Below are 25,473 nucleotides of genomic sequence, written 5' to 3' on the forward strand. Positions count from 1 at the left end.
TTAGATAATATAATATTTAGAATATTCTGAGGTGATAGTTCTAAAAATAATATCAAAGTAACACTTCTTTCATTTAAGTCAGAAATTATTCAAAAGAAGAATATATTTACTAATAAACATTATAGGGTAGTAAAGGGGGCAAAATAATTAGAGTCTTCAGAAATTAAAAAATTTGTAGGGAATATTGGTTCACATCAGTCTGTAAAGAATACCTATAAATCATTAAGGGAAAGATGCCACTCCAAAGGATTGTTCCTGTTGCTAGCAGGCAGCTTACCCACGAATTACTAAGGCATACACATGGGAGAGGTGTCCAGTGTCAATACATAAATTAAAACAGATATGGAAAACATTTTAATCTGTTAAAAAGAAAAGCAAAAATATTGCTGATGGTATTGGGGAGGACATAGAAACATATGTCATGTATACATATGTAAACATAGAATATGTCATGTATACATATGTAAACATAGAAATTTGTACATATAAACATAGAAATATATATATGTATCCATAGGAATCCGCTCATGTATAAGTGTCTTCTTTCACGTTTATTGGAAAATACTATCTTGAAAAACAAAGAGGTATGTATGGGGGATTACAGCAGGGGAGAAACATCAAGACAGAATGAGGAGAATGTCTTTTGATAGGGACATTGTTAGTCTACATTGATGCAACCAATGAGTTAGGCACAGCTGGCAAGGTCCCCATACAAAAAGCAGTGTAGAATTACAAGTGTGTTTGGTATCATGAGTTTATCTAAAGAAAGTTGGTGTGCATTTAATGCTTAGATATACAAATGAGGGTGCAGCGTCCTGTGTATGTATTCTATTTTGCACGTTTTCAGTCTTTATATCAAAAAGTGGTCTTTTAGAGAAATGTTTTTTAGCATGAACTAAATCAGATGTTGCTCCTCACAGAGAACAGCGTCTTGGTCTTGTTTACTGAGTTTTGTTACGGTGCAGATGGCCTGATAACATGGACCACATTTCAATTAGGAAAAATAAAAACAGATCAGCAGAGCTAATAGTATGCTGTCTGCAAAGCTTTCACTGTGACTAGGAATAGCTTGCAGAGTCATTTACATTCTTGTTGTAAATTGGTACTCATTTAATAATCACTTTTATTTACAGAACTTAGTTTTGGAAACATCTGGATAAATCTATGAATAATTTAAGTCTTCAATTTGTGATCATTGCCAACTAGTGTCTCTTAAGCATTTGCCAATGCGTGAGAACGCTGAGTGCTGTAGACACTACTAAACTGAGAGGTGCAGGAAGTATGGAAACTGACATTTAGTCCTGGAACCACTAAAACTGCAGAGAGTGGCGCTTGGTGTCAGAGTCCTGCCTACTTTAGAAGGTTTATGTAAACTGACTTTTAGTCAGAAGATTCCGAGGACCAGAGCTGATGGCGTCTAAGTCACTATCCTTTTTGGATAGTCTTTTTGATTCCTTCTTGTACTAAGAAATGCCTCTTAGTTACTGTTTTTCATTGTTTCCTAGCTCTTTATTTGAAAACTAGATAGAGGCCTTATATCCAAAATATACAAAGAACTCAAGAAGTTAGACCGAGGGGAGACAAATAACCCTATTAAAAAATGGGGTTCAGAGCTAAACAAAGAATTCACAGCTGAGGAATGCGAATGGCTGAGAAACACCCAAAGAAATGTTCAACATCTTTAGTCATAAGGAAATGCAAATCAAAACAACCCTGAGATTTCACCTCACACCAGTGAGAATGGCTAAGATCAAAAACTCAGGTGACAGCAAATGCTGGCGAGGATGCGGAGAAAGAGGAACACTCCTCCATTGTTGGTGGGATTGCAGACTGGTACAACCATTCTGGAAATCAGTCTGGAGGTTCCTCAGAAAATTGGACATTGAACTGCCTGAGGATCCAGCTATACCTCTCTTGGGCATATACCCAAAGATGCTCCAACATATAAAAAAGACACGTGCTCCACTATGTTCATCGCAACCTTATTTATAATAGCCAGAAGCTGGAAAGAACCCAGATGCCCTTCAACAGAGGAATGGATACAGAAAATGTGGTACATCTACACAATGGAATATTACTCAGCTATCAAAAACAAATGACTTTATGAAATTCAGTAGGCAAATGGTTGAACTGGAAAATATCATCCTGAGTGAGCTAACTCAATCACAGAAAGACATACATGGTATGCACTCATTGATAAGTGGCTATTAGCCCAAATGCTTGAATTACCCTAGATGCCTAGAACACATGAAACTCAAGACGGATGACCAAAATGTGAATGCTTCACTCCTTCTTTAAAAGGGGAACAAGAATACCCTTGGCAGGGAAGAGAGAGGCAAAGATTAAAACAGAGACTGAAGGAACACCCATTCAGAGCCTGCCCCACATGTGGCCCATACATATACAGCCACCCAATTAGACAAGATGGATAAAGCAAAGAAGTGCAGACCGACAGGAGCCGGATGTAGATCTCTCCTGAGAGACACAGCCAGAATACAGCAAATACAGAGGTGAATGCCAGTAGCAAACCACCGAACTGAGAATAGGACCCCCGTTGAAGGAATCAGAGAAAGAACTGGAAGAGCTTGAAGGGGCTTGAGACCCCATATGTACAACAATGCCAAGCAACCAGAGCTTCCAGGGACTAAGCCACTACCTAAAGACTATACATGGACTGACCCTGGACTCTGACCTCATAGGTAGCAATGAATATCCTAGTAAGAGCACCAGTGGAAGGGGAAGCCCTGGGTCCTGCTAAGACTGAACCCCCAGTGAACTAGACTGTTGGGGGAGGGCGGCAATGGGGAGGGTGGGGAGGGGGAACACCCATAAGGAAGGGGAGGGGGAGGGGATGTTTGCCCGAAACCGGAAAGGGAATAACACTAAATGTATATAAGAAATACTCAAGTTAAAAAAAAAAAAAAAAAAAAAAAAGAAAACTAGATATCAGGCATCAATAGGAGGAGAAGCCCTTGGTCCTGTGAAGACTCATTTCTCCAGTGTAGGGGAATGTCAGGGTGGGGAGCTGGGAGTGGGTAGGTGGGAGTGGAAGCATCCTCATAGAAGCAGGGGGAGGAAGGATGGGGGGTGGGGGGGAACGGGGATAACATTTGAAATGTAAATACATAAAATATCCAAATAAATAAAAGAAAAAAAAATCCTAAATGTGATTTTAGACAGTACCATTTAAACAGTAATGCTTAAATGTCTTATAACTATATATTAAAAATTCAAAGTAACTTATAGTATCTGTCCCACAGGTAACTGCCGTTAACGTTTGTTGTTGTTGTTGTTGTTCCTTTTTTACAGTCTCAAAAAAAGTGAGGCTGAGCGGTTGAGAAAACCATTTCAAAAGAGGTTTTTAGAAAGATAATAAAACACGATTTTATATGGCATGTCTGCTATGTGTTAGGTTACAATACCAATCGTACACTATCTTATTTTGTATTCTTTTGCTGTGATAAAATATGTTGACAAAAACAGCATATAAAAGGAAGACAGTTTACTTTAGCTCATAATTCAAGGTGACAGTCCACCATAGTAAGTGTGGTGGTTCGAATGAGAATGGCTTCCGTGGGTGCATCCCTGAGTAATTGGTCCCCAGATGATGGAACTGTTTGGGAAGGACTAGGCTACGTTGCTTTGTTAGTGGAGGTGTGTAACTGGGGATGGGATTTGAGGTTTCAGTAGCCCAGGACATTCCGAGTTAGCTTTCTCTGTGTCTTAATTGTGGATAGGGATTTGAGCTATCACCTAGTGTTACAGTTCAATGCCTGCAGGCCTGCCTGAAGCCATGCTCCCTGCCATGATGGCCATGGACCAGCTGCAACTGTGAGCTGTCAAATCAACCTGTTTCTCTTATAAGCTGTCTTGGTCAGGGTGTTTTGTGATAGCAATCGAAAAGTAACTGAGATGGTAAGGAAGTCAGAATGGTAGGAATGTCAAACAATAGTCCTATTTACTGAGAGATATTTATAGATAGATAACGAGTACTGTATGCTTATGCTCAGTTTCGTTACATACTCTGATCCAAAGCCACTCGGGGAAAAAGCGTTTATATCTCTTACCCTTAGAGGTCACAGTCTATCTTTGAGAAAAGCCAAGTTTGAACCTTGAAGCAGCTTCTGACTTACTCTTTCACTTACACACTCAGAGGCACATTCTTATGTGGCTTTTTACACAGTCCAAGACCCCTGTCTCATATGATCTAGGACAGTCTCACTGTGGGCTGGGCGCTCATGCATCAGTTCATAATCAAAACAACTTTTCCATTGACATGCCAGGGTGAGACTTGTCTGATCTGGGCAATTCCCAAATCAAGGCCTTTCTCTCAGATGATCTAGGCAGTAGCACGTTGGTAGTTGATAGCTAAGTAAGACTCTTCTCTCTTACATACAGAGGCACATGAGTGTTTTCTACACACATATATACACATAGACATACGAAAGTTTAGTTTTGCTTATGGCAAAATGGTTTTTCAGGTAAGCCTAAAAATATGCAATAGTGACACATATATCCTGGTTTAATGACCAGCTACCTAATTGGCCAAGAGGGCTGCACAATAAGAGAAAATTCATGCCTTTTACACTGATGCAGCTGTCTGAGGCATGGAACTTAGAAGTGAACCTATTAGCTGCTAACTTTTTCCTGCTTGACTGTCAGTGTTGCTAGTTGATTCAAGTTTTACCACGGTGTCAAACACGAACACACACTGAATCCATCGCTGTAAAAGCAATGTTAGAAAGCTAAGTCTCATAGAGACTTACAGGAATACTTACTTGTAGAGAGCAGAAGAGTCTGCTTTTCCCCCCTAGAATTCATGAAGCTTGCTAAAAGCCTGCCAGAAGTAAGTTTTCAAATGTAAGTTGACACAACTGAATAGAAATAAAAAAAACCATTCAGTTAGTAAGAAGAAAGTAAAAAGTGGAGAGGAAGTGAAAGGCTCTGATGAGCGGGGACAGAAGCAGAAACCCAGGACAATAGCCGGCTGTTTTAGGTGTATCAGTGTCCATAGATACTGAATAGACAGTGAGCTGGAGGAGTGTAAGGGGAGGAGGGACAGGGCCAATGGAGTCAAGACTTGTGAGATTAGGAGATAACTGGATGGATGTGTAGTGAGAAAAGTAAGCTATGACTCCGTCAGTCTGGCCAGTTTTGTTTGTGAAAAGGAAAGAGATGAATCTTGCTCAAACTTTTCAAAGGGCGTGGAGCAATGGGACCATGTAAGCCCTCCTGTGACTGGTTTCAGGCTTCTCTACAAAATCCTAGAGTTTGAGGGACATACTGGAGGCTAGTTTGGACTTTGCTGATGGTTGGACACGGTACACAGAAAAGCAGGGTAACACAGAGAAGTCAGGACCTTGATGTCAGCGGCTCCGTGACTGTGGACAGGTCAGAGCATTCCCCCTCTGCAGTACCACCCAGAAATGGTCCTGAGAACAAACATAGAAAACAGTAAGTGCATTCTAAAGCTCAGCGTTAGCTCTCATCTTAGCTCCTTAACTTTTAGCCAAGTGTCTATTGAAGTGAGGCTTACTTCACCTTAAGGCATGAAAAGATAAAATATCAAAGTATAAATTTTAATGAACTTTGGTTAAGAAAAAGACACTTGTCAAATGAAACTCAATATTGTCACTTTAGTTCCTAGGAATAATTTAAATGATACTTTCAGTCATAGACATTTCAAACTCTTCGGCTCTTGTACGTCAAGGAATAGTTACATTTCCTTTTCTTTAAAATAAAGTATGTAATGGTTAGTGATATTTTCTTTTATAGACATATATAGACCATGAAAACCAATACTAGTAATAATGGCAAGTACTTTCTTGTATTTTCAAGTATTTTCTTGTACTGATGAGGAAGAGGTGGAAGATTCAAGCTCTAGTTCAAGGGGATAAGTACATGACACTGTGTGTTCAGTCTGCAGGCGTTGTCATAGACAGAAGCCTGGCATGAAAAACAATGGTTTGTGTCTGGGGAACGGTGCTGATGTTACAATGAGTCTTTGCCCATTGCAGCCTCTCTTCACCTTTTGCCTCTTTCTTAACTAAGATGCTTAATTGTCTCACTGCAAAGTAGCTTTGTTGATTTGGAAGTCTAGAAACTATGCAAGAGTACAGGGGCATGATCAGTTATTTAGAAAACTGTTTATGTGATAAATTACAGATGAGAGAAGACAAATAATATTGTAAAAATATTTCTAATGATTTTTACAAAGAATTAGTATTTAGACCTGGAGTTTTGGTTTTTGAATAGAAATGAAGCTTCAAAGTGGGAAAACAGTCTATAGACAAATACTAATATATGAATAAATCCAAATAAATACTTATATAAAGATTGTCAGTTTCTGATGTTCAAGTTAAAGTCATGTTACACGTTTTAAAATCTCATTGGTCTTGGTATGGAAAGAAGAGTCATTCGTGGCTGATGGAACTATAAAGTCACATAGTATTTTTGAAAAGCTGTTTAACAAACTAAATGTATATCCTTTTGGTTTTAAAAGTTTTACTCTTTAGACTTTATGATCTGGAATAAAGTCACTAGTAGTTGAAGGTATATTAAAAAATGTTGGATTCGCTAAATAGTTTATAGCGATCCATGACTTGGAATATTATGTCCTGAGCAAGAGAACTGGAAATCTGTCAGATATTTTGAGAAACCTTCATGAGGCATAAATTATTAGAAAAGTATGATGTGGAAAATTAAAAGATGATTCATTTGAGGAAGTCCTCAGGCTTTTTCCATTTGTATACATGTATTCGTGTGTGGGAACTGTGTCATAAGCATGGTTATCAAAATGTAAGTGTGTTGTTCATGTTTGTACCTTATGATGTGACAGGAAATGCATAAACCATTGGAGGATTTCATTACTACGTGTTGATAAGATGTAAAAGGACTGCTCAGACAAGCCAATGAATGGGATGTTTGGTTCCTTTCAGAAGCCAATTTGGTATCAAAAATTGTTTTTAAAATCTATATGTTGCTGCAGTTTTAGTTTCACTGTAGAAAAGCACATATTGGTACTAAGCATGGTTATTTGTGTGATTTCTCATACTCGCTATACATATGTACCTGCATTGATTAACTATTGGTTTGAGAAGATGAACAGCTATTATACAGACATATCAGGCACACTATCCTATCTTACATATACTGGAAGATATAGAAAAAACAGATTTTTAACAAGAAATCAGCTTTTAAGTATATCTTTGATAATATTAATTCGATACATGCCTCAAGCATTTATTATCCCTTATAGGAAAGCTGCTAAATCATTCATTTTGTTATGTTTCAGTTAGACTGATGTCTGAGCCTAGTCAGAGTAAATGTAAAATGTCCTTTAGGATCAAAGATACAAGCATTAGCCAGAGTTTAGAGGGTTTGGCATTCATATGGGGTTATGTTCTTCTCATGTCTAGGATTTCGTCCGACAGGACTGGTTCTGGTTATGTTTTCCCAGCTAAACTGTGATATATCTTTTGGTGAGCATTATGAGTGTGAACAGACACAGTGTGTCAGACACAGAGAGCTTGCCAAGGGTTGTTTGCCACTGAGTTCTAGACTCAGTTTCTTTTTCTTGCTCAGTGATGCTGGATTGGTGGTTTCTGATGGACATGTTGAGAATATTTTCCATGTCATTACCAACTAGGTCTCTGTTCTCAGGAGGTGATTTAAGGTCACCATCAATGTGGTGTCATTTCATTATGCGTCATCGCTGCTGCTGTGGTGATTGGATATCAATTGGAAAATGGATGTTCAAATCCAACATTTAAGTGTGATTTATCAAAAATTTAAGTATGAAATAGTGCATGTGTGATATATTTTTATTTAATAAGTATAAAATCTATTCAATCTATTAATTACCTGTCTTATGAAAATTGAGGTCAGATAGCCTAGTTCCTCTTTGAAATACATGGTTTATTACTTCTGGTACATGCAAATGTGTAGCTATGACCCCTTAAATTTTCCTTTTTAAGTTGGGCTGCAGAGATGGCTCAGCAGTCAGGAGCACGGGCTGCTCTTTCAGAGAACCTGGGTTTGGTTCCCAGCACCCATTTAGCATCCTACAACTACTTGTAACTCTGGTTCTAGGATATCCAATACCCTCCTGCCTCCGTGGACACAGGCATACATGTGGTGTATAGACATATATGCAGGCAAAATACCTATATACATAAAATAATAAATATACAGCATCTCTGACGTTTCTTAATATGTTTTATGAATAAAGTGTTAATTTTCAAAATATCTCATGCAGAATTTATATCTATACATGCTAACTGTTCATTTTTAAATACATCATGTGAACCAATTTTTTTCTCCATCTTTCTTAAATTGGGTATTTCTTTACATTTCAATTATTACTCCCTTTCCCGGTTTCCAGGCCAATATCCCTTCTATATGGGTGTTCCCCTCCCCATCCTTCCCCCTATTACCACCCTCCCCCAACAATCCCTGGGGGTCCAGCACTGGCAGGACCCAGGGCTTCCCCTTCCACTGGTGCTCTTACTAGGCTATTCATTGCTACCTATGAGGTCAGAGTCCAGGGTCAGTCCATGTATAGTCTTTGGGTAGTGGCTTAGTCCCTGGAAGCTCTGGTTGCTTGGCATTGTTGTTCATATGGGGTCTCAAGCCCCTACAAGCTCTTTCAGTCCTTTCTCTGATTCCTTCAACGGGGGTCCTGTTCTCAGTTCAGTGGTTTGCTGCTGGCATTCACCTGTGTATTTGCTGTGAACCAGTGTTTTAATGATATCTTTTCTTCTTAGTGATCACTATCTTTATTATTTTTATGTTGACCTTCCTTTTCTGTCTATCCCAGAGTTTATGCTGTCCTTTGTACACTTTTCTAACTTCCCACTTTGGCTGCTAAGAGAATAGGTTGGTGGGTTTCCTCTTCCTGTTGGTTTAGAGGCTGATTAAACATTTGAGAACACTGCCTATGCAGGTAGCCTGTTCAGAAATGGCGCTAGGATTTAATGATAACTGCTTCAAGATCACCTCTGGGGATGACACTAGTGGCTAGAAATAGGACAAGTGTTCGTGTCATCAGTTTTACTTTTAGACATTCTCAACAGCAGTGGAGTTTTTATAATCTTTTTATGGATTCTTTGTGAATTTCCCATCATGCACCGAATGCCACTCCATCTCTTTCTCCTTTCATACCTGCCTTCTACTCTTGCAACCTACCCCTCAACAGAGAAGAAAATCTCATTGTGGAAGCTGTAGTGTGTCACAATGTGTCCCACAGCAGATTCTTTTGTCCACACTTCTTTGCTTGCAAATGTTAATTCTTAATTGCAATGATTTGTTGGTTTGGTATGAGGCTTTTGGCTTCTGCAACTCTATCAATATTGGATCTTAACTGGGATGACTCTCCCCTACCCTGTTGTTGGCCTGTGTCATGGAGATCCTGTAATTTTGGATCAGTAGGACTTGCCCCTTAATGTATTCTAGTAGTTCACTGATGGGATGGGCCACTTCAAAGCTCTGGATCTGGGACCAAGAGGTATCTGAGCTAGTTAGCCCACTGGCTCTCCTGTGCTCACGCCCTTGGGTCAGTTCACCAGCAATCCCTGCTGCCCAGGTGAGGTGCAGGGCTCTCTCTCCTCACTGTTGCACCTTGGGAGGGACATGACAAGTTCTCCTACTCTTGTGTAGGACCAGATCTTCTGTCTGCTATACATGGCAAGGAATGAGGGAGGGAAAGAGGGAGGCTTTCCCTCATCTGTGGTACCACTTAGCAGACAAGAAGCAGGGCCTTCTCGGGGCTAGCTCACCTGCAACCCCCCACATCCATGGCTACTTCTGCTATGTTGCCCAGGAAGGTTTCAGGGCCCACTCTCTGGAGTGCTGCAGTAGGTAGGTACTGGGCCAGCTCTCCTGTTCTCATGACCCTAGAGCCAGGTCTCCTGCTTCTTACAGGTGGCAAGGGGTGGCTGTAGGTGTATAATAGCAATGCATTTTAGAGTAGTAAGAATATCATTTCACAGACATACATCGAGTCATTTCTTGAAGAATAAAGCTGTGAATCAAGCACTGTTCTAGGCAGTAGATACTGTAATGAACAATGCAGACCAGGTACCTGCTACTTTGTGGCTTGCATGCTCCTGGTAGAGACAATCAGTAAATATGTAGTAATAGGAAGTCTGAGTGCAAAAGAGTTCCTGTGGTTATTTTCAACTATTAATATTTCTATTCAGATTCCTCCTCAGTGTCTTAGCACCTGAGTAAGGGACATTTTCATCTGTTCCACCTAGGTGTATCTCCTTGTTCTCTGTGCAGGTCATCGGGAGGGATGCTTGTCTGGGATAGTCAATAGGATGCATAGCAGGGAAACTGAAGATCTAGGAGGCTGTCTCCTAAGCACTGGGGAACTAGCACAAGTTCTTCTGGCTTCGTTTCTTCTGCAGTTTTCAATGTGTAGAACATGTTAACTTTGCTGCAAATGCTTGGTGGACAGGGAGCGTAATGCATGCTTTAGACTGACAGTCCTTACATGATCATTGTCAAAGCTAAACTTTCAAAACTCTTCTAGATAACTTTAAGTTATTCTGGAATGTACATATTAACAATTAACTGGTGATATTATATGTGGTAGAATTAATTAAGCAGGAATTGGAGGTTAAAAATGTGGGTATTAGAAATATCCATTGGAAGGGGAGCAGCCAGGTGTGTGGTAAATAACTGATCATTGAACTCGAGACCCTGATCCAGGAAGATTGCTTGAGTTTGAACAAAGCCAGCAACATACAACATTTGTCTCAAAAAAGCAAGAGGAAGAGAGAGAAGGAAAAGAAGGTAGAAGTGTTGAAGGGCAAGTAGAATTTGAGCATGTGTAGTGTTTGTGTGACTCCTTCTCATAAGGATGTATACCCATAGAGAAAGCCACTCTATATTTATGTGGATAAGATGTCTCTTGTCTAGAGTGAAGGACCCTTTAAACAGGAAAGTAGTAGGAATAGTTTTGGAAAATGTTGATTTTGAAATAGTTCACAACTAAATGCTTTTCAGATTGTTCGCTAGATCTTTTGTGCTTGCCTACTAACAGGAAATTTCTGCCTATGTTTTGTCTTTTTATGGATTAAGAAATTGAGACATCAGCCTCATGATACATTCTAGGCTTGTCCTGCAAGCCTAGACCACCCCTGAACTTGAATTGCTTGTGCCTCAGCATCCTGGGCGCTGGGATTTCAGGTGTGAGACATCATATCTGATTTATATTTTATCTTGTAAAGTGCAGTCTTGAGTGATGTGAACATACTTTGTGAACCTTGGAACCTTTTTCCTTCTTGATTACATTTTAAGGTTGTAGCAGAATGTGAAAGATGCATTGTTTCATAGAAGTCCACCTGGATCTGCCTTCTTGGCTTTGCATCCTGTGAGGCTCCTGTGTGTCTTCCTTACTGTTGCTTGAGTGTGATAACTGTATCCATCTTTCTACAGTGAATTGCTGTTACCTACCATTCCTTTGGACTTTGAGTGTATCCTGGATACCTTTGTGTTGGGTTTTAGTTCCCAGCCCATGATGCTATTGAGAGGTGGAGGAACTTCTAGGATATAGGTCCAAGTGAAAAAGAAAACAGACTGTTCTTGTGCCTTGGAGGGAATACTGCCTCTCACCTCCCCTCTCCCTCCATTTTTTATTTCTAGTCCCTGAGAGGCGAGCAATTTCCTCTTCTATCATGGGTCCAAAGAAACACGACCAATTGTAGCTTCTGAAACTCAGTCTAGATAAACCTTCCTCTTTGAAAACTGATTTACGTCAGGCATATTACAATGACTAGAAACCTGACTAACCTAGAGGGTAAAGGTTACTTCCTTAGGATGAGGTTTGTGCATTTCACATTCGAGCTTCTGTGCCTTCTCTGTGTCCATTCTACCTATGTCCATTATTGTAATGTAGCTATGGTGTTCTAAAATGCCCCAGCCGTCTCATCCATCTGCCTTGTCCCATGTTAGCGCCATTCTCCTGTCTAGTCCCCATTTCTCAGGACCTGGTTTTGAGGGCTGGAGATGCAGTTAGTTCATCAAGTGCTTGCCTTGTGGGATGGATTGAATGAGATGACCTCCCCAGTCCAAGGTTTTGAAGATTTGCTCCCCAGTCGGGAGCTGTTTCACTAATCTTATGAGGAATGGCCTTGCTGGAAGTATGTCACTAGCAGTGGGCTTTGAAGTTTCAAAAGACGCATGCCATTTTAAGTTTGCTCTTTCTGCTTCCTCTTTACTTTCTTCTACAAGTTGTCCATGCTCTTGGATTTTTATCACAGCAGTAGGAAATCAACTAAAGCTCTTGGTAAGCTTGGAGAACTGGTTGATCTGACGAGCACATAATAAAAGTGGTGCCAAGGTGGCCAGCACTTGTAAATCCAGCACAAGGGAGGTGGAGATTGATAACCTCTGGGAGGTTGATACCTGGCCAGCCATCCTACCCTGTCTCAAAACATTCAAGCGCTTGGAGAAATTACTTAGCTGTTATGAGCACTGAGTATTTTCCCAAAGGGCCAGCCTGTGTTACGCAGCACTCACATGGCAGTCTACAGTCCTAGTACCTCTAGTATCAGAGCGTCTGTCATCATCTTCTGTTTTGTGCACAGTGCACATAGGCGATACACAGAAATGCATTTAGTATACACACACGTGCGTGCGCGCACACACACACACACACACACACACACACACACACACACACGTATATATAGAATTAAAATAGCTAAATGCTGAAAACAACAACCCAATCTAAACAGTCTTTGAGAACAATACCCTAGGTTGTCGTCCGACTTCCACAGGTTGTTTTCCTGCGCATATACCTGCACACACACTTGGAGACAGAGACTCAAGTACTCACACGACAGACCCATTCTCATCTCAAGGCCGTTTTGTAAAGTAGCAATACCTTGTGTGTGTGTGTGTGTGTGTGTGTGTGTGTGTGTGTGTGTGTGTGTCTTTCAGAAGACTAGATTCATACCAGTCATACTTTTGCAACCACAGGATGCCCTTTTTCACCAATGGATCCCAGGGACAGACTTTTATTCATTGTGGAATCTGGTACTCAGTGTAATGGTGCATGGCGGATATAAGTACATTCCAATCGTCTCTTTAGGTGGAAAGTGTGTTGCACAGAGCACCTTAGAAATGATCAGTTTAAAAGGTTGTTAGAAGTCTACCAATGTTAGATAGTCACTTTGTTAATTTTCTTAGATGAGATAGTAGTTCACTGAACTTAGGTCTGTTAACTTCTCATTTATTTAAGGATTATTTATATAATGTCTATTCATAATAACAGATTTTGGGAAATAAATACTGCGGTTTTGTTTTGCTTTTCCTATATTATCTTGGTTGTGAGATGAATATTAGAAAAACAATTTGGTGCTGGGCCCCAACTGCTGCTGATTTTGATATTCAGTATTTCCAGCTTCTTTCTACAGCTTGCAGTCTGTGGGCTCAACCTTCCTTCTTCTGATTTATAACTGCACTTTAAAAGGTGTTCATTGCAAAGAAGACATGCTTACAGTGATGGTGATAGAAAGGTATTCAAAATGTCTTTCCGTTTTGCAGCTGCCAGCCCTCTGTAACCACAAAATACCTTTCTTACATAGAGAAGCTCTGGCTTTCCTGTCTCCTAACTGGTTATAGTAGGATATGATTCAAATATCTTCGTTTTCTCCTTTTTGTATCCTCCTACAGTCACCCTTTATCTTTATTACATAAGGAGAAATTGGAAAGTAATTGTTTGTATTTTACTCTTTTGTTGTTATTTTAATGTATATGCATATGCTATATTTATCACATCCATGCACCACATGCAAGCAGCACTTATGGCGGCCAAAGGTGGTAGGTGTTAGAGCCCTCGTACTGGAATTGCACATAGTTGTGAGCTGTCATCAGAGTTCGGTCCTCTGAAAGAACATACCTGCTCTAACCACTGAGCCACCACTACAACCACTGTATTTGCTTTTACAAGTGTGCCTACTCAGAGAAACTTAGATTTCTATGGTGGTGGGTATATAAGAGAGGCAGGTGGTTTCTTCTTAAATCAAGAAAAGGGAAGGGCGACTTCAGCTGTCAATGTTCCCGGTGACACTTGTAAGTGCAGCTCAGAATCATGGAGGCAAATAATTGCACAATTACCTGGAGGAACTGAAAGCAAATTGCCTAATTTTGAAGACTGGAACATCTGGTGTTTTCTCAGCCCCTGTCCCCCTTATAGTAAATGCCCAAAGAAGTTTTGCTGTGTTTTTTAATATATACACATAATCGACATAATCAGGAGATAATGAACCAATGACCAAGAGCATCACTCTGGTGCTCTGTGTGCTCACATGTGCCGAGCAGATCTTTATTCTTCATTGAACCATCAAATGGAGGCTGGCAAATTAGAACATCCATGTTTACTTAATCAACTCCTCCAGCTCCATCCTCCGGCTCTTTTGTCTTTAATCGCAGTGCTGCTCAGATGGAACTGAAGGTTTTCCTGTTCTGCGCATGCTCTGAAGATGGCGAGAGGAGGCAGGTGGCTTTTGTGATTCCATGTAAATTGGCCTTTTATTAAACCAGGAAGCACACGGTATTCCACAAATTAACCTAAAAGCACAAAATTTTAGAAATAAAGCAAAATTCAGAAAAGTTATTAAAGCTAAAATGTTTTTTCCCTATTTAGTTTATATTCATATAGCAAAATACAGATAAGCATACCACTTGATGAACTTTCACTGACTAAACACAACAAATGACCTATTTGTGTCCACCCATATTCTACAACTTTGCCTTTTTAGTAATTGTTAACATTGATGAATTTAAATCAGCTGTACATTCCATGTTTCCAAAGAGTAATATAATTTGATGTTATATTTTATTGTTTATGAAATAATAACAAGATAAATAACAAGGAAAGTCTGATCATGTTCAGTACAGAGCAAATCTACTGCAAACACTTGATAGGCTGTTGGTAGAATTTCTAGGTGCATGGACTAAAGATTTGGAGAGCTGATTATGTGTCTGTGTATGGAAAACACAAGTATGAATGAGTGCAAGGAGTGCACACATTTCTACGTTTTAATTTCCCTTTCTATATGCATCTCTAACTCCACTCCCTTCTCTCATCTCCACCTCCCCCCCCCTCACTCTCCCCGCACGCACACAGTGGGGTGGGAGAGAGAGGGAGGGAGGGAGATTCATATTGATAACTTGCAATCTAATATTGTAGATTCATTGTACCCTTCAACATGTTTATATACTAACTTGTTTATCCATGGGTTTTTCTTTTCACATTTGAACAGTTCTGTATAATTTCTTCTCTGATAACTAGTATACATCCTTTTATATACTTATTTACTTAAAAATGTTCCTTCAGTAATCAAAAGCAAGAATAAATTATGGCAAGGTGCCTTAGCAATTAAGGGCACCTGCTTTCTTGCCTGATGACCTCCCACCTCACATCGTGAAAGGAGAGAACTTGGTCCTGCCACTCGTCTTCTGACTTCTGCCTGGCATTTCTTCCTCATTCCTGTATACATACATGCTGTGTGTGTGTGTGTGTTCGTGTGTGTGTATGTGTGTGTGTGTATGTATATGTATATATGTAAAGAAGTTGGTGTGGCATGGGAGATAGCTAAGCAGGTAAGGCATTTCCCATACGTGTGTGAAGATGAGGAACTGGCTTTTGGATCCCCAATGGCCACATAAAAGTGAGGTGGACACGGCAGCACAGCAGTGGTCCTGTACTAGTCAGCAGATGGAGCCTGAGTCTCCCCAGTGTAGACGTTGTATGTTGAGTGCTGGCATCAGTGCCTCGCATTCATCAGGGGACCCTCCGTCATGTTGAAGAGGGAGAGCAATGAAGGACGATGCTGAGAATGACTTTAGCATGTGCATTCATGTGCACCTGACTACAGAAATGCGAACAGCCAAACACATGCACACACATTAGGACATGCACACAAATAGGCAAAGAAATAAGTAGACACATAGGGAAGAAATGAGTGTGTTATTGAAGGTGAGGGCCAGTGTATGAAAACCAGTACAATGGAGGTTATCTTGTACCTGATAGATAATAAAAGTATAAAGTGTGTTGAATTTTTAAAAATTGTTTCAAATTAGTATAGAATTTTCTAATATTAGTGTTGGTTTGTTAGGCTTTAACATTTTCCTTGGTGGAGTATTCCGAAATGAAATGGCATCTATTATTATTATTATTATTATTATTATTATTATTATTATTATATAATCTTTGTACCTTTTACTTGGTAATTCTAAACTTTTAGCTTTTTTTTAAAAAAAGATTTATTTGGATTAGTTTTAATCATGTGGAGTGTACATCAGTGTCCATGGGTACACTGTCTGTGGGGTTCAGTGGAGGGTGACGATGGGTGTCCTGGATGCTGGGGCTAAGGTAACTTCTCTGCAAGAACATCATGTGCTCTTAACTGAGGGACTACCTCTTGCCCCAACATGTGCCCTTTTAAATATATAGGTAAACACGTTTCCAGAGCTATAGGCTGTGTTTTGGTATACAATGGTGCTCATTAAATGTTTGATTTAACAAGGGAGATTCTTGAGAAATGTAGTTTGGGTGGTCAGTGAACTTGTCTCTGGTACTTTTTATGTTTTGAGTCTGTGTAAAATCATATGAGGTTAACAGGTTTTATTGGTCCTACAAGTTGATTTGAGTTGTAGATGTTCCGAAAGTGAGTAATTTATGCTGCCCAGATAGTTTAGTGTTTCTGTTTGTCAGTGACATTAGACATGCTCGAAATCGCTTAAAAATTCAAGAGAATTACTGCAATGCATTTGAATATTAGCATACATGGTAGTAGTTAGGTTGTAATTATCCTCTTGGCACTGATGTGCTGACTACCCTTGTGGTGACTCTGCTTTCTTCTTAAATTATTAATGTAAACTCATTAAAATTATTCTTCGTATTGGGATATATATATATATATACATATATACATATATATGTATATATATATGGAATTAAGAAAATGTAAGACTGAAGGAAAACAGAGGTAGTTAACTTATAGTTATGAAGTCCTAGAGGTAGATCCGTACGCTTACCTCTATAAGACACTGAAGAATTGGACATTACAGGTATTCTACTGATACCAATGGCTGCTTTCTTTCTTTTTTTTACTTTTACTGCTTTAAATTACATATTAAGTGGCAAAGAGAAGGCGTTGTTCCAGTAACTAACTTCATCTCAGCCTGTTTATATTTGTCACCTACGTTTTGATTTTGTTTATCATTAGCAGCTGTGTATTGCAGATGTTTATATTTAAAATTGGCACCCATTATAGATTTAAGTATAGTTAAAAGACTTATGTATTAAGTACAGTAAGGAATGCTGAATGGTGGATTTTGCGTATTTTCCTGAGGATTGAGGGATGTTTTAGGGAAGATTGTGGAGGTACATCTCAGGTCATCCAAGCAGTCCCTTTAGAAGCCATCATGTGGAGCAGTCTCAGGTACAGAGAGGTCCAGGATGAGTCCTTGCTGGTATTTCCAGGAGCCATTTCCCTGCAGAGTTTGCATATATATCTAGACCATGTATTTTCTTTTTATAATTTTAAAAATAAAGTCAACATTAATTGATAGCTTCTTGGAAGTTGTCTAAAAGTCATTGAATTGTTTGACAGAGGTGAGCAGGCCACTCCATCACTACTCTCCACTGGTAACTGTTCATGTCTATTTGTCAGACATGGGATTCCGACTTACTGTAGAAAGAAATGATCTAGGCCAGTCAATTTGCCTTTTAGCTAAGCTGAGATGAAAGGAGGGAGGTCCTCATGCAGGAACAAAAGAATCTGCTCAAGACAGGTCAAAGGAAATGGCCACTATTACCTTTCATAGTCACTTAGCAAGGAGGAGACTGCTTGGGTTAGACAAATAGCTAGGGTAGGGGTATAAAGACAGGCGTGCTCGGTACCTTCTGTGCCCTTGGATATCCTTAGGAAAGAATCTGGGCTGCATAAGCTCTGTACGTCTCTCCATCTTGCATTTGGTGCATTTAGAATACATTTCACCAAGGGATTAAAAAAGATTTAGAAATTATGTGGGATAAATATCCTTCTAATTTTTGTGATGTCAGGCAGACATCCTTATCTCACTAATGTGTTTTGATACCACAGGGGATAAAGCTTTTCAAGTATTTTCATCTTTCTGGCTAATGGATTTCAAGATACGCAGCGGCAAGCATCCTTCCCGTCTCCCTCTGCCCTCTGCTTCCTTTGAAGTTAGGTGAAATGAAAGGAACTGGAGACCTGGGTTGAGAAGGAGACTGTCTCTTCCTTCACACATTTTCCCCCTCTCAGTTTTATTTTCTGTATACTTTATTTTTTTTTGGTAGGGAAGTTATTTTTTAATTAATTTCTCAATTAGTTGGTTTATTTCCTGTGCTTAATCTGAAGTGTTTCTAAATAAGCATTTGTTTGAGTATCTGTTGTATGTAATGCGGATATTTTCTGTGTGACTGATTTCCTTTTCTGTACTTATTTCAATTGTTTTATTTGCATTTTATTGTAGCCACATTCATTCACTGAGTGCAGACATCTTGCAAAGGACTTGTGAATTAGTCAGAATGAGCAGCTGCCGTACTAGGGTGCATCACACAGAGATGTGAGCATTTACTAATCGTCTTCTTTATTTCTAGGAGATTTGGCTTTTTAGCTCATTGATTTTTCTTCCCGTAACTACCAGCACCATTGTCTTTAATGACTTCCCTACAGAGATGATCTATCCAACACTTCACTTTGTTATACCAGTCATCTTTAGAACTGATACGTAAATGAGAAAATGAGCCTTTAGTCTATTTGAGAATAACTCCCGGAGACATTAGATACAGTTAGAGTGAGTAGATAGCGAATATCATAGTGTATAGTATAGTGAATTAGAGTGAATATGTGCTATTCTTAGCAATGTATATTCCCTAGTGTATTTTCCAATAACCACTTTGATATCATGAGGAGTAAAAATACTTTCCCTAAAAGTAATTTGATTTTCATTGTTAGTTATGTAGTATTGCATAAAGTTTTGGCAAATTAAAAAGCAAAAGAAGTACTAGATTTTTAACCTGTGTTGGAATGTGCTTAACTTCTTTTCTTTGTACATCTAATCTCAAGCGTTTTCCTTATTGTTACATTAATGTCTTCCTCACTTCCCATCTGGGATCCGTTCACTCCTGAACCGCAGGTCTCTGCTGCTGATCTTACCTTGAATGTCCATACTGTTTCCAAGCTACTTGAGTAGCTGTAAGTTATCTGCCCCAGTGGCAGCTCTTTTATTTCCTTAGACTTTAACTGCACCGGGCATGGCAGAGGCCTTTGAAATCCTGCCTGTGGGGCTTTCATTGATCACAGTAGTGAAAATTGTATGTCTCATACTATGCTTGTTTCTCCCATTTCCTTATTGTTCTCATGTACATATAAATAGTAATGTACTTCCTATTTATAGTACAGTGTGTGTGTGTGTGTGTGTGTGTGTGTGTGTGCGTGTGTGTATGTGTGTATTTGATCATTCTGGGGATTATACCCAAAGGAGCACTAGCCTTCTCAACAAAAAACTCTCATTGGAGTTACCCTGCACAGGGCTTTATACTTATCGCAGAAACTATAGATATGCCAAATTTAAAAGCAGGTTTGAGTACCTCCTATTGAATTGTTGGTCAGAGGATGTCTTGGGATTCACAAATGATATTTAAAAGTATACTGAAGTCTTGAGAATGAAAGTAATTGTATTGAGTTTCAATAGTTGAATATGCCAGAATATTACTTTATTATGTTCCTAATAGTACGAACTTAATACATTTCCATGGCATGTTACATTTGAAAAAAAACCCAAATATTTTCAATTTCAAAATATTCAGTGTTCTTTTTAATATCATTTGTGAATAAAATTATGAATTTTATCACCTCAAAATAGTAGTTTTATTAGTTGTATCTTGCTGTTACTAGGAAAGATGTAATGATTTTCATATTTTATAGATAATCTTCATGGAACATGAGTTCAAAACTTTCTTTTGATTTGTTTTACAGGGAAGTCTTAGAAGTAGCCGACAGATCTCGCCTCAGGAATTTATCCATGAGCTGAAAATGGGTTACACAGGCGAGAGACTTTTCACATATCTGGAGTCACTCCGAGTATCGTTGAGCAGTAATCCAGTGAGGTAAGTCATCTCTGGATGTCACTGTAGCATGTTCCTTAATTGAACAGAATGCCATTTTTATTTAGTCCAAATTCAAATGGCTAGTATATACTAACAGTTTCTCAAGGTAAAAACCCAATACCAAATGGTCACTACTGAAAAATATGCATACAAGTAATATACAGACTAAGCAGGTTGAATTATGTGTTTAGGAACACACACACACACACACACACACACACACACACACACACACACACTCTTGATGTAACAGAAGAAGCCACGATCAAAGCCTTGAATTTGAAAGAGAGCAAGGGGTTTGGTCATGAGAGAGTGTGAGTGGGGATGAAAGGGAAAGAAGAAATTGTGCAGTAATATTATAGTCTCAAATAAAAAATTATTAGAAAAAATATAAAGTATATTCATGAAGAAAGGTCTCAGTAAGGAAAATATAACTGATAGATTTAAAATAGATTATAGAATTCTTAAAAATCTGTTTTCTGAAAGAATATCATAATAAAAACATATTAATTTAGTATGAGTAAGTTTTATTTTCATATTGTTAAAATGCATGCTGATTCTTATTGACATAGCTAGGCTTACCACTTGTTCATTATTTCCCTCTTTTAAAATGGTGTCTTGTATAGGCGCTATAAATTAATGTTCTGTATTTCCCAAATACAAAGATATTACAATCAAGTTAGAATTTTAAGCTTACCAGCCAACCAGCCAACCAAACAACCAACCAACTAACTAACCAACCTTCCAACCAACCAACTAACCAACCAACAATCAAACAAAAATAAAACAACAAAGTTTTCCAGAAATCCACACTTAGACAGGTGTCTTTGTTTTTTTCTTGGGTATTTTATGTATTTACATTTCAAATGTTATGCTCTTTCCCCCCATCTCCCTTCCCTCCTCTCCCCTGCTTCTGTGAAGATGCTCCCGCTCCCATCCACCCACTTCCACCTCCACACCCTGGCATTTTCCTACACTGGGGAAACGAACCTTCACAGGACCAAGGGCTTCTCCTCCTATTGATGCTGGACAATGCCATCCTCTGCTACAATGTGACTGGAGCCATGGGTCCCTCCATGTGTACTCTTTGATTGATGATTTAGTCCCTGGGAGCTCTGGAGTTCTGGTTGGTTGACATTGTTCTTCTCATGGGGATGCAACCCCCTCCTCAGTCCCTTCAGTCCTTTCTCTAACTCCCCCATTGGAGACCACATTCTCAGTTCAGTGGTTGGCTGTAAGCATCCCCGTTGGCTGTAAGCATCCTCATCTTTATGAGTAAGGCCCTGGCAGAGCCTCCCAAGAGACATCCATATCAGGCTCCTGTCAACAAGCACTTCTTGGCATCAGCAATAGTGACTGGGTTTTGTGGCTGCATATGGGATGGATCCCCAGGTAGGGCAGTCTGTGCTCTATTCTTTGTCCCTGTATTTCCTCCTGTGCGTATTTTGTTCCCCCTTTTAAGAAGGACTGAAGCATCCACATTTTGGTATTCCTTCTTTTTGAACTTCATATGGCCTTATGAATTGTTTCTTGGGTAATCCGAGCTTTTGGGCGTAGCTGGATGTCTTTTATGTGACTTCCATACCATATCTTTTTCTGTGGATCAGTTTTGCATGTTAAAGATTAGGCAACATTTTGTTGTCTTTGAGAAATTTTGATTTGAGAAATATTATCTTACAAATTTGCAAGGCAAAGTAATGGTGACAAACTGACCCCATTTAAAATTTTGCTAGATTAAAGGACAGAATTCAGTTTTCATAGAGATTTTATGCTAACTCTGAATTAAGTCACTGTCTTTACCAGAATATTCTTGAACAAACCTAAGGAGTTGTCAGTAAACATTTGAGTAGTCGGAGTTCGAAAATGCACCTGAGAAGGATGTTGGCTTGTTACGTAAGGAGCAGTTGTTTTTGGATAGAATGTATGTGTGTATGTGTATGTTCATAATACACAAATAAAGATTTGGAAAGCTGCTATGGAACGGTGCAGATGGGATGAAGAATAACTTCTTGGATATTCTTTGTGATAAGTACTTTTTTGGATATTTTTAGGTTTGGCTATAAGAGGAGAAAGTCTCTGACGGTAAAAATATTTCACACAAAAGCCCAGGTTTTAAGACATGGAAGTGAGTAGGGACAAACAGTAACAACACAATCTTTGTTATATTTCAGTTTTATGTGTTTGTTAGACAGTGGCCTAAAGACGGCTGGGGGATGAAAATCAGGTATTACAGATCAGCTCCTTTGTTTCATTCCTATGAAGATATGATGTGAAGTCTGTAAAGCTCTTCTGTTTGAGGAAGTTCATTGATTATTCAGTAATCTTTGTGACAGTTTGTAGCTAGTTTTGAACACTGGTAAAAAGATTAATTTTTTTTCAAATTACCAAATATAACTTTCAGTGCATCTTGACAAAGCCAATAGTTCTGTTTGAGTGATTGAATACGTTGGGTAAAAGCAAAAACAGGTAGACACTAAGATCATTATGATTGATTTCAAGCATTTATAGTTCTTACCCACTTATGCATATGTCAGATTAGCTATAGGATATGTATTCATTTTCTAATTTTGATGCAGCTGTCAAGGGCAAAAATCTCTGATGAAGCTCAGTGTAATGAAGTCATTGTTTTTTGATCTTAGTATTTTTTTGTATATACATTTTGCTTTTCCAGTTTTGTAAGAGATGTTTTTTTCATTTTTGCAGACATTTTCTTAGGGTATTTAAAAGGTAGGTTTGATTGTCTTGATAAATCTTGACAAAATAATTTCAGTGAATTTTGCAGCAAAATAATGTTTCCACCTAAACAAATTTCCATATTATCATTTCATGTATTGAGTGTCAACTCCGTTGTCTATTTTGTCAACATTCTTGGCTGGACAACACAAAGCATGTTTAAAGCTGGTAGCAAGCATTGTGCTTGCTGGGACCAACATGATCTGAAGAAGTCTTTTTAAGACAAAGGTTTTGAAGTCAGTAGTATACACCCCCTTTTCTAATCCTGTCATTTATACTTGCTATTTTTTCCCTCTACTTCATTATTTGTTCTGAGTTCTCAGAACCAGTTTTATTGTATCTCCCTTTATTGGGCTGATAGATGACCACTTTACTGAAGGTGTGTGTCTTTAAGACTCCAGTATTTCCCAGTCTGCTTGGGCTTGATGCTGCATTCTAAATCACAGTTGTCTCATAGAAGATGTTAGATTTCTGGAACTTTATACATGATCAGTGGAGTAAAAGAGTCTTGAGGCTTACTTTCCTCTTTTTCTCTCTGTATTTAGTTCTCACTTTAAATGGTGGTCATCAGCAACACCACCACCACCACCACCATCATGGTGTTTATTATAATTGAGACAAAGTCTCACCTTGTTGTCTAAACTGGTCTTGAACTAGAATCAGTGCTGGAATCTGCGTGTCCCACCTTAGTTGACTTGCAGTTGTTACAATGTAAGGAAACATGTTTTTAACAATGTAGGTAGGAATTTCAAGTTGTATTTTAGTGAGTGTTGGGGGTGGGGCTGTTGAGAACATGTTGTTTCAGACTAGAAAATAGTAATGAATGTGAAATTTTAAACTATATACCCACTAAGTCCTAATTTCTCTCAATGATGCATTAGGAAAGTGACAACTTCTTTTGGCCTATAACTTGTTAGGAACACTCACAGTAGTAAGATGGTATTGCTTTCTGTGTGTGTATTTTTTTTTTTCTTATGGTCATGCTGTGGAATTAGTAGCATAAATGCTTTTTTATGTTACTCTGTATTCCCTCCTTATTAAAAATATGCCAATATGCCCCAGGTGCCTTTTCTTTTAGTGTTATGTTTTAAAATTTTGAGTTAAGATAGATGCATATTTAAAAATACTAATGATAAAAAGCATGGGAAGAATATACCCACGTTTATGGAAGCGTCTGTAAGGATCACTTCTGAAATGGCGTACTAGAAGTTCCCTTGGTGACCCATGCTCTTGTGCTTTTTCTGTGTCTATCTGGCAGAACTCAGACTGCTTCCTTCTCTTGCTTAGCACAATAGCTGCTAGTCACAGTGGTTATTTATATTTAATTAATTAACATCGAATTAGAAAGTGCCACCTTTTTAATTGCTCAGGAGCCACATGTGAATAATGGATGCTGTACCAGACTGTACGAAGAGGCCATTTCTGTTATGATGAGAATTCTACTAGACAGCACTGTCTAGGGAACTTAGCTCTTCTGTATGTCCCCTGACTCCATTTGCACAGTTTCTGTGGTTATCCCACCTCAGCACCTAGTATGATAATATTCTCTGAAAGAATGTTAACAAATAATGTTCTAAGGACTGTTTTAAAACCCCTGAGGGTAATTGGCCATCGATATCAAGAGGGCCTTGAATAGAAAGAGGTGGTTTGGGAGGTTGCCTTTGACAAGAAGTCCTTTCTGAGGAATAAAGATTGAGTGAGCTTTCTATCAGTTCTAAAGGGTCACGAAAGGAGAACGGAGGCTTGCCAGCCAGGCAGGGGTATAGTACAGTCCTTTGATGCCCTCAGGATGGCTGCTGAGAGCCAGGAATTAATATCCTAGCAGGCATACAAACATCCCCTTATGTGGTTAAAAATGTTAGTGCGATTCATTTTTTTCTTGAGTAGTATTTTCCTCAGAGAGACGTGCCTACTTTTACTTCTTAAAAACATTTTAAAGAATTGTTTTATCATGAGTAAAAAACTGTAATGTATGGTGTTAATATTTATGTTTGCCTCTTTCTTTAGATAGTGCCATGCATCTTAAAATATGTCTTTTATTATTTATGGCTTAATTAATGTTCAGACTTCATAATTTTTATAGCATACATTATTGCTTATAGGAATATTTGTTGAAGATATCTTTTACTTTCAGACAGTTTTGAAGTCTTTCTAAAAGTGATTTCAATGAGTCAATATTAATGACAAATGTTCTGGCAGGTAACCCCATGTTGAACTCCTTCCCGCCCCATGTTTCCCGAGGGAATGCTGATGCGTTTGCTCCTTTTGTAGGCTAAGTTTGAGACCCAAGAGGACTGAACTTTCTCCCCACGAGGAGGCTTCCTCTTTGTTTATATATACAACAACTTTATTCTGACTTCATAGGCATAGCAAAATGTGTTTTAAATACTTGGTCTCTGAACTAACATTACCTGTGCCTTAAAAGGGTTGACTTTGAATGCAAACTTGACAATCAAAGTAGAGACACTGGAAATTCTGCAATTCTTTTAATAAATATGTATGCATATTCTGTAGAGTCATTCAGCTCAATTTATACTTGACCCCAAAGCTCCTAGAATTCTAAGGTTTTCCTAGTGTATTGTAAG

At 38.8% G+C, this 25,473-nt stretch overlaps 1 protein-coding gene across 1 annotated transcript in view; it reads left to right on the plus strand.

Annotated features, from left to right (window-relative positions):
* Positions 1–25,473, plus strand: part of Diaph3 (diaphanous related formin 3) — a 336,634-nt gene that overhangs the window by 81,478 nt on the left and 229,683 nt on the right. Inside the window, exon 5 of the mRNA XM_032917289.1 lies at positions 20,025–20,155. Within this exon, the coding sequence (XP_032773180.1) occupies positions 20,025–20,155 (131 nt within the window). The remainder of the gene's footprint in view (positions 1–20,024; positions 20,156–25,473) is intronic.

The sequence above is a fragment of the Rattus rattus genome, chromosome 12, assembly GCF_011064425.1.
Source record: "Rattus rattus isolate New Zealand chromosome 12, Rrattus_CSIRO_v1, whole genome shotgun sequence".
NCBI classification, from domain to species: Eukaryota; Metazoa; Chordata; class Mammalia; order Rodentia; family Muridae; genus Rattus; species Rattus rattus.